The 12,368-nt window shown below is 36.2% G+C and overlaps 1 protein-coding gene and 1 long non-coding RNA gene across 8 annotated transcripts in view; one reads left to right on the forward strand and one right to left on the reverse strand.

The window, feature by feature from the left end:
* Positions 1-12,368, reverse strand: part of LOC129902391 (general transcription factor IIH subunit 2-like) — a 29,365-nt gene continuing 16,997 nt past the window's right edge. For 2 of the 7 annotated variants that reach the window (XM_055977618.1, XM_055977647.1), the window contains 4 exons: positions 6,941-7,205; positions 5,420-5,881; positions 4,829-5,201; positions 1-949 (listed from right to left, as the gene is read on the reverse strand). In XM_055977618.1, coding sequence (XP_055833593.1) covers positions 801-949; positions 4,829-5,201; positions 5,420-5,881; positions 6,941-7,205 — 1,249 coding nt within the window. In that variant the 3' untranslated portion in view covers positions 1-800. Of the gene's footprint in view, positions 950-4,828; positions 5,202-5,419; positions 5,882-6,940; positions 7,206-11,057; positions 11,912-12,368 lie in introns of those variants that run through there. The other 5 variants (XM_055977632.1, XM_055977640.1, XR_008770094.1 and 2 more) reach the window with 4 other exon arrangements.
* On the forward strand, positions 2,911-4,576 carry LOC129902426 (uncharacterized). The gene is made up of 3 exons (XR_008770096.1): positions 2,911-3,209; positions 3,294-3,385; positions 4,302-4,576. It is a non-coding gene; the product is annotated as an uncharacterized LOC129902426 (long non-coding RNA).

Below are 12,368 nucleotides of genomic sequence, written 5' to 3' on the forward strand. Positions count from 1 at the left end.
TTAACAAAGGCCACACAAATGTATCTAAACTTGATTATTGATCAGAGTAACACATAAATTTCAGGGGGGGGGGGGATAATCCACAATAACAGGAAAAAAAAATTAGACTGCTGCTTGAGCAACAAACTTTAAAAGAGGCTCGAGTGTGTGTGATTTAAACAAACTTATAGTATGCACAAACCAGCTCAGGTATTACAGCAGAAGTGTTATTTTCAATGGTGACAAAGGCTGAATATGGCCATAACATATCATAAGAGCTATTGCTATGTTAATTGTCCTCCTGAACAATCTCTTGGCTTAACAGTTGCTGGTAAATTATACTCATCTGCCAGTAGCAAAGGCCTCTACCCTTGGAAACGTACAATGAAGCACTCAAAAGTTATTTCACCGGTGGATTGTCAAGTAATTAAATGCTTCCTGAGGCTCAAAGGTAAACAGATCTTATCACTGTCTTCCTTTTTTTCTTCTTTTAAGTCAGAATTTGAGGGTACAAGAAGCAACAATCTGATTGTCATATATGATATATATTATGCCATAATCCTGTATTGCTCTAAAACTTTGAATTAGACCATAGAAGTTTTACCTCTGAGATTAGTAGTTGTGTCTCCCATAGTTGTTCCATAAAAATTGGTTGCATCCAACAATAAAATTCCAATAAAAGCAGCTTGACTTTCCCTCAGGACATGCTGTTGAAACAAGATTTCTGGTACTTGAAAAGGACATCCAACACAACATTACATTTTGCCATTTAGCTTGTGTTCCATTTGAGGAATAAACCACTTCAAAAACAGACATCCTTATCATCCTTCCATATCACTAATGGTCTTGGAATTCCTTAAGCTCTCACAACCTGGACAATTGTGCAAGCTCTCATGTATATAAATATCACAGTCAAGGCAGAAGTGTTGCTTGCAGTTTGGACAAGCAACCTGTGAACCTGGCAAATTTCCTACATCAAATCAAATAAAGAAAAAAGTGAGAATATCCAGATGACTGGAGAGAAAAGAGGAACAAGTAAAAAGTTAGACTCCTGTACATAATATTTGCATTAGGCCAAACACATGGACATCCCCTTAAATCTTAATGTTGCCACGACTTTTCACTTAGACACCTCGATTGAGGTTATTAGAGCGCATGAATTGCAATGTGATTTTTTTGTTTTATTTCTTTCTTCTTCTCTCCTCCAGCTCTCTGCTGATGCCACCACCTACATACTACCAATCACCGGAAACCACTGCAGCCTTTGTCTCTCCCTCCTAAATAGAATCCCACCAGAGAAAAATACCAACTAGCGATCCTTCATCTTCCAATAAGCGAAATACCATCGGAAACCAAGACTGATCAATGGAAAGACTACCATGAATGAACAGAAAACCCAGCTTTTACTACTACAGCACATCATCCATACACTACACCATTCCAACCTGACAAATCGACGGCCTTCCAATTTCAAGCAAAACCCCTCACAACTACCTCCGTATCAACACTTAAATTTATTGAAACTAAGGGGGTGTCAACCCATGAACAAGTAGAAGAAAAAGAAGATGATGAACCACATTCATTCAGTCAAACAAAGCGTCCATTGACAGTCGGTTTAGCACCTTGAAACGTGGTTTATATAACTTTGCCTGAGAAAAGCTAACTCTATTGTTGGGCCTCTAAAGTAAAACGTCAAGATGAGTGGTCATGGAAATGAAGATGCTAAGATGAACGGCAGTCATACAAGACTAGACAAGATTAGAACCGATCACATTCACAAGAAGGTTCAAGTAGTATACATCGAGTCAAAAAATAAGAGAAGGTCGCTTGAGATGGTATTTATGTCTTGCATAAACTTCAAATTCACCGGTTTGTAGATAAGTGGTGAGAGAAAGTAATAAAAAGGGATGAGGTACCTAAATCACTTAGAAGGAAGTTGTATTGAAAGACTAACAATTTATTGAGGTTCATGCAAGGCTTAGTGAAAGATAAGGGCACAACAAAAACAACAACATACCCAGTGAAATCCCACAAATGGGGTCTGGGGAGGGTAGGGTGTACGCAGACCTTACCACTACCTCATGGAGGTAGAGAGGCTGTTTCCGCAAACCCTCGGCTCAAAAGTCACAGTTCCAAGTTCGAGAGAAAGACAATATATATAGCATAATAAAATAGAAAATAAAAAAAGCAAATTTTACAAGACAATAACAATAGCGATAACATAGTAATGCGATAATCAAAGGCAATATCAACACAACTATACAGGCACGCCTAGACCTACGACCACCCTAAACCGACACACGGCAAGACACCATTCAATCCCTACTAGTCTTCTACCCTAATTCGCGATCTCCACTCCTTTCTAAGGTCATGTCTTCGATAATATGTAGTAGCACCATATCTTGTCTAATCACATCTCTTCAATACTTTTTCGGTTTACCCCTACCTTTCCGCATAGCCCTCAAATCCAACCGCTCGCACCTTCTAATTGGGTCGTCGACATCCCTCCTCTGCACATGCCCAAACCATCTCAGTCTCGCTTCTCTCATCTTGTCTACCACAGATGTCACTCCCACCTTCTCCCGAATAACCTCATTCCTGATCTTATCACTTCTAATGTGTCCACACATCCATCTCAGCATCCTCATCTCCGTAACATGCATTTTCTGAACATGAGAGTTCGTTACTGGCCAGCACTCCACTCCATATAACAACGCTGGTCTAACCACCATTCTATAGAACTGACCTTTAAGTTTAAGTGGTACTTTCTTATCACACGGGACTCCAGAGGCAAGCCTCCATTTCATCCACGCTGCCCCAATGCGGTGCGTGACATCATCATCGATGTCCCCACTACTCTGGATGATGGATCCAAGATATTTAAAGTTTTCTGTCTTAGGGATAAGGGCACAATGGAAGAAAAAGATCTATGTAGGAGATATCTATTAACTAAGAGCACGTTGTAGTCATGCTAACACTTTCACTTTACGTCCTATACTTTTATCAGAGTTGTTTAGCCTTTCAGAAATTTATACGACTGTAGCAAAAAGAACTTCTAGTACTTTTTATGTTGCTTTATTTTTATTCCTATTATTTCATATGATATTGTCCTCAGATGGTTTGATTGGAGTAATATGGTCAGTGAGGATTCCTATAGCCGATTCCTATAGCCGACCCCAACTTGCTTGGGACTGAGGTGTAGTTGTTGTATTGTTGGGCAGCTGAGTAAGGTAGGGATGACTTGAGTATTTATAGGCATGATTTGTGTTGTTCAGAATATAGTGACATATTTCTATTTTTTCTTCTATTTTCAGGTTTTTAGAGAGCAAATTTAAGGAGAGATTTTCACGAGGCATGGGAGAAAATGGAGGAATGAGTTGCCGGAGATTGATCAGAGAAAAAAAAGGTAAGGTTGGGGAAGATGACAAGGTGGCAGTTTTTTTATTCTAAAGATAGTGGTTTCTTTTTCCTTTTTTATTAGTTGGATTCAAAAGCCACATGGTTTTGTTCGATTTGCCATTTTACCACATCATCGCATGTCAACCACCCCACACCCCCTACCCCTCACCTTCACCCGTCATAGTATTTGTTTAAATTGTATAAAAATGCTTAATAGGATAATATATTTTGCTTGTGTACTGAACACAAGAAAATAAGTAAGAAACCCGCTTATTTTCCTAGAACACATTTTCTATCATACCAAACACACCCACTTATTTTCTTGGAACACATTTTCTATCATACCGAACACACCCTAAGTGTTTGCTTGGTAACAACTTCAATTAAGGTGTCTAAATGGTTGTCTATGTATTTGGACTTGCATTAAGAAGAGAGATTGCTTCCTTTCCAAGTTTTATGATCCCAAGCCATGTTTGGTCCAAGCACAACTCATTTTACAGAATAATTTCCTAATTCATCACACAAGTTACAAGAAATTTGGCCAAAAAAAAAACCAATCTGGCTGAATACAAACACTAGTTCAACAGGCTACTTCCTTAAAAGACCGAAATTCAGCATTGCTTGAAATTTTGCCTCAACACAGTCCTCAAAGGACATAATTACAAAAATCAGGGAGAAGCACAGAATTGTAACATCAAATAACATACCATCTTGGACGTGCATAATTTAAGCTCTAGAAACTAAGCATCTTGTTTATTCTGTAGAACACTAGAGACATTTCTTTTGCTTCAGTTCAACAAAAGCTCAGTTAAGCTAGTGCATGTTTTTTTTTTCCTTTCATTCTTTTTTAATTGGAGAAATGCACATACAAGATATCTCAGATGACAAACAATTATGTAAATACCCTCTACAATTCTCTGCAGCTATGAACTTAAAGAAAGGAACTTCACTGACATCCTCACCGACACAAGATGTTTCAGGTCAGGGTTATGTACCCAGGGTTAATCTGATAAACTACTCCATTTGAGAATTATTAAATTATCGAACATCATAGCATATACATGGATAATGTTAATATCTGCCAAACAAATGCAAATCTCAGGTGTTTCATTTTGATAAGGAAGACCAGCTCAGGTGCTTCATTGGGTCCCAGATTCACTTTAAAACTTATTTGCAATGCAATCTTGAGAGCAAACAGAAAAGACATGTTTTCCTCATTTTGGCATGAATCTTTTACCACTGGAGGTTTCAATTCTGAACCAAAAAATTGTATATCATTTTACAAATATATTGTGACCAGGTGCTTCATTGGGTAGCAGATTCACTTCAGTGGTTATTTACAGTGTAATCATGAGGGTAAACAGATAAGACAGATTTCCTTGTTTATTGGCATGAATCTTTTACCTCTAGATAGTTTCAATTTTGAAAATAAGCTTAAGAGTTCTCATACCAGGATTTAGAAGACTCAGTTGGCAACCAAAGCAATTGTTTGGTAACTTGTGAAGATCTTTCAGAACGGAGGGTGAAATGTCATCAAATGGCCTTATTGGGAAGAGATGATGATATGACCTTGCCAAATGTGGAGAAGATACAAGGGTCAGTCCGCAGATGCAACACTCAGTAGGCAGCTCACATATGCGTGCTTTGCATCTCGGACAAGTGTATCCACCACCAACTTTAGCCTCTTTATGGCATGAACAAATTGAAATGACACCCTCTGCTGTTCTTTGGGGGAACCCCATCTTGATCAAATTTGCAACAGCGAACTCTGCAATAGCTGGAGGAGGTGGAGCATGCTCCAATACTAACTCTTTTAAATGAAGCTGACAGAGCAATACACAAAGAATCAAATTATAAAAAGTTTTAACAATATAATGCTTGTCACATATTACGAATCATTCAATGAGACATTTTACATAGTAGGCAATTAGAACCAAATTTCTCCTAAATTTCCAGCAAAAGATTTCCTTATTCTATTACTTTTTTGTTTCACAAGTTCGCATATTATCATTACTTCAGAGCGCAATTATCTATTCCTTACCTCATCCAATGCAACAAAATACATTCCACCAGTCTCTTGGCAGAGATGCTTGCATATGTAGAGTTCTGCAGAGAGACCAATTACTGAGCACCTTATCTTAAACGCTTTGCATTTTTGGATGGTTTCCAGTATATCCCCCGGATCACATGTGCTAAGAGCTGAATACAAGATAAGGACTTCACGATGACCATAAGATGGAATTTGATTTAGGAGATCACACACAAGATCTAGGCCATTCTGAAGGGATGCATCACCTGAGGTCCCCAATTTACCCATCAATGCTTTGATATGAGCCTCAGGACTGCCACCAAGATCTGTTAAGCAATGAGCTACTCCATCTTTCAAGATCACCAAGCCAATTTGACTCAGGGGATTCTGGTCAAAAAATTCTCTTATAAAAGCCTCCACTTGCCTAGCAACTACAACCATTCGGCTTGGTTTATAATCCATTTCTGCAGCAGCCTGAAATTCAAAATTCAAGTGAGCAATTATTAACTCAAAAGTTGTATAAAGTTCAAGATATTATGAGACATTAGTGCCTTTCTTTCAAAAGTCATTCTTAAAATCATCCAGACTTAATTGAAATGAATGCTAAAAGTCTCTTTTACTATATCTAGATTTCTAGTACTCAAAGCATTTCAATTTTCTTCTAGCTTTCCAAGTTGGCTTGGGCGTTGCGGAACTATAAGCGTATAATAAAAGTATCAAGTAGATAAAACCAATTCTCAGAAAAAATTCAAGCAATGTGAAAAAAAGAAAACTAGGAAAATGTCACAAAAAAAAAAAAGATGCTGACAACTTGAAAGGGGAACTATCAGCAAAAAGTTTACATGCAAATGTTTAAGATTGTTTATTGCAGCACCTCGTCACTGATAAAAGAAAACATCTAATGCAGTGATAAGCACAATCCAATTAAGGGACATTTTCAAAAGGCAATATTGTCTTAGACACACTGAATTCACAATTTTATCTCAGAAATTCAAAACATGGTTTAGAGAAATCAATGTGAGGTGATGTTCAAGCATACATGGTGACATCAAAACTGAAAGTGGGTATTCGCTTGAATATTCATTAGATTCACTGATCAAAGACGACCCAATTGCATAGCAAACAGCAGTGCGATTTTCTGAAAAAGTTATTCAGAGTGTTGGTTTCTCAAGCCATTACAAGAAACAGAAATATACTTAGCCTTATCAATATCTCATAGCATAATAAACTAGTTGCAATCACTAAATCTTAGACACAAATAGAAATCCATAAAACTAAGAGCTGCTGGTTCTTTGAAAGGACCATATCGTATTCCTTCTTAAGAAACAATTTGCTAGCATCGAAAGGAGATCAACAGATTGTCTGGGAAATTGGACCCGATTAACTTCTTCCGGAGACAACTCATTTACAAACAGATAACTATAGATACTTAAATAATTATTTCATATCTTGCAACGAAAAATTAAACCTTTAAATGTCAGTAACCAACTACAGTAATGCAGTTATTGTGCAATCATATAGGATTTTACATACCCTGGAGAAATCAATGATAATGTAGAGGTACCGAATCAGACCCTTCTGAATTCGCGCAGCAGTTGCAGTGCGGAGACGTCGTCGATACTGAGCATGGGATAGAGTTTTGTTGTCAATTGGACGAAGGAGTCCTGATTCATCCTCTTGCAAAGACTCCCATGATCTTTCATCTGCATAAGTTCTTTCCCATGCTTCTCGACCTCTCCCATTTTCCTCCTCATCCTCCTCTTCTTGATTAAATCGTTTTTCTTCATTGTTCATTTCCCTGTTAGATATAATGCAAACTCTTAATAAGACGACCAGATACTTGAGAAACTAATTGACAAACTCAATATTATGTGTGTGTTCTGAGCTCTTTTATTTTTTATGATAAGGGAAACCCGCAGCCGCTACCCTTTGGGTGCGCACAGGGTAAAAACTCCGCTCCTATGCAATAGCTCGCAAACCATACAGGAGAGGTGACCCGCACTAGGCAAGTCCGATGCGACGAGCTTGACCCAGAAGGCAAACCCCTTGCTTTTGCTGGCAAGGGGTTTCGAACTTGAGACCTCCAACATGGAAGTCCAAGCCCAAACCACTGAGCTCTTTCCATTACACATCCTTATTGTATGCACTATTTTCCAATTTGCACCTATTCCTTTGCCATTTCTATACTTCACTTTTCCCCCTAAAGTGTGTCGCACCCCATTTTCTCGCAAAAGCGGGTTTCAACATGTGACAACTCTTTTAATGGGATAAAAGAGAAGAGTCGTCACCTAATGGGTTAAGGTGTGTTAGGACACCTAAAATATTTTTTGATAATTGCGGTGTCCGGGCCAGCTTACGTGCACCTCTACTAATTCCACAGGATACCTGTCACCTCTTATTAGCAAGAGGTACCAAGTAACGTCCACCAAGACTAGAACAAATGGGATGAAATCACCTAGTTTTTTGTCTCTGCTAGGATTTGAACTTGAGACCTTAGGGTTCTCAATCCACTTCATTGACCACTATGCCACACTCTTGATTGCACGTTAGGGCACCTATTTACTACAACTAATTGCAAATAATTCCATTTACTACTATCCGCAACCTGAGATCGGTTAAGAGTTCAGATTACCTCAAAAGAAAAGTGTTAGGTACCATTCGAGATCCACAATGCCCCTCTGAATTTAAACTAGGTGGGATTTAAGTGCTTGAGCTAAATAATTCTAAATGACCTAGATGATTAAAGATTCAAGTTAATTATATCAACCCGAGTGAGATAACTGATTAAGTGTACAATTTACTGTTAATAATTAATGCTAGAATGAAGCTAGGTGTTGAAGTAGAAATATGGTTTGGAAAAATTAAGAGAGGAAGCTTCATTGATAAAGAAAATACATATAATATTTGTACAAGGAAAATAGACATAAAAGGAAGAAGAAACAACTGAGACTACAACAGACAAAGGTTTTCATTGACAAAAGGAATTTGAATTTTGAATACAATATCTTTACAAAGGTAAGCCTACGAATTAAAAAATAAAAATAATAAAACTTGAATAAATTAACACTTATCTACAAACAACAACAACACATGCCCAATGTAATCCCACAAGTTGGGTCTGGGGAGGGTGGTGTGTAACGTAGCCTTACCCCTACCTTGTGAAGGTAGAGACATATCAAAATTAGTAAGAAAAGGAAATAGAGTAATGAGGAAACCATATAGAAAATAATGGAGAAAAGAACAGTAGCAATAACAAATAGTATGCTAACCGAAGCAGAGGAAACAAAAGGGTAACAATAAAATTGAATAATAAGGTAATAGGAGCGTACTAATGATAATACTGATACGGGGAACTCGGCAACACTCGACTACTCAGGAACATAAGAACATAAACACGAAATTACAACCAAGATGTAAAAATTCTACAAAGAAAAATATTTGAGTTTTGTTGACAATGACGAAAATAGTAAGTAAAAAAAAGAGAAATAGAAAGAAAAATGAACATGAGGGAGATGAATGTGAAGTCTAAAATAGTAAGAAGGAGAAATAGAGAGAAATAAACACGAGGGGAGGGCCGAATACAATCCCCTTCTCAATGGAAAAAATACATATGAATTTGGAATTAAGAGTAAGTCCATTACTTAGAGTATCGAGAGCAACAATGTAACATGTTACCATGATTTTGTGTACTATGGAAATTAAGGTGATTAAACACAGAGACATACTTATATGTTTAGGGCAAAATTTAGTTTGAGGCTTTCTCTTTTAGAATTGGTAACATTAGTTTGAGGCTTTTGACTTCAAGTATTCAAGACGAGATACAAAATAGAAACAAATAGAATCAAATAGAAATAACAATATTTTTTAATGCAGAATACAAATATAAATGTTTACACCTCTACACATGAGGGGGTAAGCTCCTAGGTTATAAAAGTGCGGAGAACGAAGATCTAGAATAAAATGAATTAAATAATATTAATTTCTGCTTCATACTGCTGGAACCGTTAATGCCTCGCATAATCAACATTTTAATGGGGAAAAAAACATGAGAAATTTGGTCAGATATTTGGTTCGAATGGGTGGAAAGAAGTCAGAACTTGATGCGCAGAACCACTATTAACAAGAAACCAAGGAATGGATCGTTTTTTCTCTACGAGAAGCCTCAAGGGAGGACGATACGCATACGAGAAGATGGAAGATGAATGAACAGTTTGCAGATTTCTTTTGCTCGAGAAAACATAACAGTTTTGGCAGATTCATTAGTATTGTAACAGAACAAGGGGGGAAAAGATCTGCCACATAAATTATGAGAAGTTTTAATTATACTTCAAAAGATCTGCCAAAAAAAAAAAAATTACAGGAAGTAAGATGCACACAAACTCGATGTGTCTCCGATATCAGTACTTGACAACGAAGTTTGTGTCCGTACATTATTCTTTGTTGGAATTTATTTGGTTGTTATTCTTGGCATGCATTGTTCCTCTTTCCTTATATAGGTTGGTTAATGCTATTCTTCTTATTACCCACAACCTTGAAACCTAGACAAATCCTAAAAACTGTATACACAAACATAAATCTCAACAGCTAACAGTGTCAAGAAGCTTTCTCGACTATACAACAACAACAACAACAAACCCAGTGTAATCCCACCATGTGGGGTCTGGGGAGGGTAGAGTGTACGCAGACCTAACCCCCACCTTAAAAGGTAAGGCGGCTGTTTCCGAAAGACCCTCGGCTTAAGAGAGAAGAACAAGGGAGGAGAAACAAGGGAAACAAGCTATATGGAATGAATTTGCAGCGAACTTACTGAAACCTATATACATTTAATGCTGACTTACCTTTTCTTATTTTATTTTCATAGTTTTTGTAAACTCACTCTTCTAATATAGTAGAAATAAGCTAAATTCTGCAACGACATAAACATTGGGCCCGTGCTTGCACGGGCTAATATCATCTAGTCCTACTATTTAGAAAAGCAACTTAAGAGGCAGGATCGGGAAGTATTGTTGTGAACCCAGATAGTATATGGATGACAGTGAGGCAACCACGGCAGATAAGAAAATTATTCAGCTGAGACGGGGCACAAGGGTATAATTACCACTTAGAAGACTTGTTGAGTTTGTGCGAAAGAAGGGTAGCAAAACGTGATGGGCAAGTATGGGTGGAGGCAGCATATGAAAGATAGTAAAGTTTGTTATAAGTGGCTATCAAGAGTCATAACAAACAAGGCTATTCTTGTGTATTGGTATTCTGCCATCTCATCTATTTTTTCTGCTTTATTTCTCGTATCAAATCCTCTCTACTTAATTCAGACTCTGTTCTATTGTTTCATTGATATTAGTGGCTTGTAATTCCATTTAGTTAAAGCTAATATACACTCTTAGGGATGAATACAAAATTAAAACTTTCGGTGACTTCCTATACCTCGAACCTCCCCTTCATCCTCCCAAAAGAAGGAACCTCTACTGCATAAAAATCAAAACTTTCACCATCACAAGCATTCTCAAGTTCAAAAAACATAAAAAATTATGTTGCATCCAACTAAACAAAAACTAATTCACCAACTTCAATATTCTATTTACAATTCAAAATTCTTTGATGTAATTGCAATTAACAACCAAAAAAACAACAAGGGAAGAGAAAAAATTACTTGAGAGAGAGACCACGGAGGTTAGATGAAAAAGAGATTGATGTGGGGTTGAGTGAATCAGAATGAAGTCCAGGAATGGTCAGTCTTGAACCAATTCTTGATGAACCCAGTACAGAAAAAAAATGTTTGTCGCTTGGTGTGGGATCTATATCCACTTTCAAAGTTGGGTTTCAATTTGAGGCTATATTACCTTAATACCCTTTTTATTTATTTAACCATTCTATTAAATTTTGAGTTAATAGTTAAAAGTTCATTTAAACTTGATACATTTTGAGCCCGTTTGGATGGGCTTATAAAAGTTATACATTTTGAGCCCGTTTGGATGGACTTAAAAAAAGTAACTTTTATGTATGAAGTGCTCTTAGAACTTTGAAGTGCTGAAAGTTATTTTTATAAATAAGCAGTTGAGTGTTTGGATAAAAATGCTTAAATGAGGAAAATGATGTGAATTTTAGGGTTAAAAGAATAAAAAGGGTAGTTTGGGAATTTAGTTAAAATATAAGGGATATAAAAGTAATTTCCATGGTCAAAGAAAATGACTTTAAGGACTTAGAAAAAAAAAAGTTCATTTTTGACTGACTTTAAAAACTTTATGACTTAAAGTTATCATTAGGCAAATACGTTTAAAAGCTAAAAAGTGGTTTTAAGTTGATTTTGACCAACTTAAAGACCATCCAAACAGGCTCTTTATTTGGACACATAAATTATGAGAAGTTTTAATTATCCTTCAAACACGGATTTTTGAAACTGTTTACCTCCTAAATTATGAGAAATCTTAATTACCCCCTTAGATATAAATTTTTGAAACTATTTATTTCTAAGATGTTCCAAGGCACAAAAAAATTTACTATGTCTAATTTATACGACTCACTTTCCATTTTAGGTAATTTCTAAAGAAATGTCTGCATTTTTTTATTTAGTAAAAATTTATTTTTTGTTTCTATTTATATAATGTAGTTTGATTTGAAATGAAGTTTAAGAAAGACGTGGTATAAAATAAGTCATAAATATTTATGTGTCAATAATTATTTCATTAGGGGTAAAATAAAAATTTTAAAGTTAAATTTTTACTAAATATAAAAATGTGTCCTTCCTTTTGGGATTGACTAAAAAAGAAAGCGACTCATATAGATTGAAATAGAATAATTTTTTTAATCATGTGGCATATTAGGGTACAAATAATTTCAAAAATTCATGTTTGAGAGGGTAATTGGGACTTTTCATAGTTGAGGGAGTAAATAGTTCCAAAAATCCATATTTAAGAAAATAATTAAGACTTTTCATAATTTAGAGGTGCGTTTAATAAAATAT

This window comes from Solanum dulcamara, chromosome 1, assembly GCF_947179165.1.
Source record: "Solanum dulcamara chromosome 1, daSolDulc1.2, whole genome shotgun sequence".
NCBI classification, from domain to species: Eukaryota; Viridiplantae; Streptophyta; class Magnoliopsida; order Solanales; family Solanaceae; genus Solanum; species Solanum dulcamara.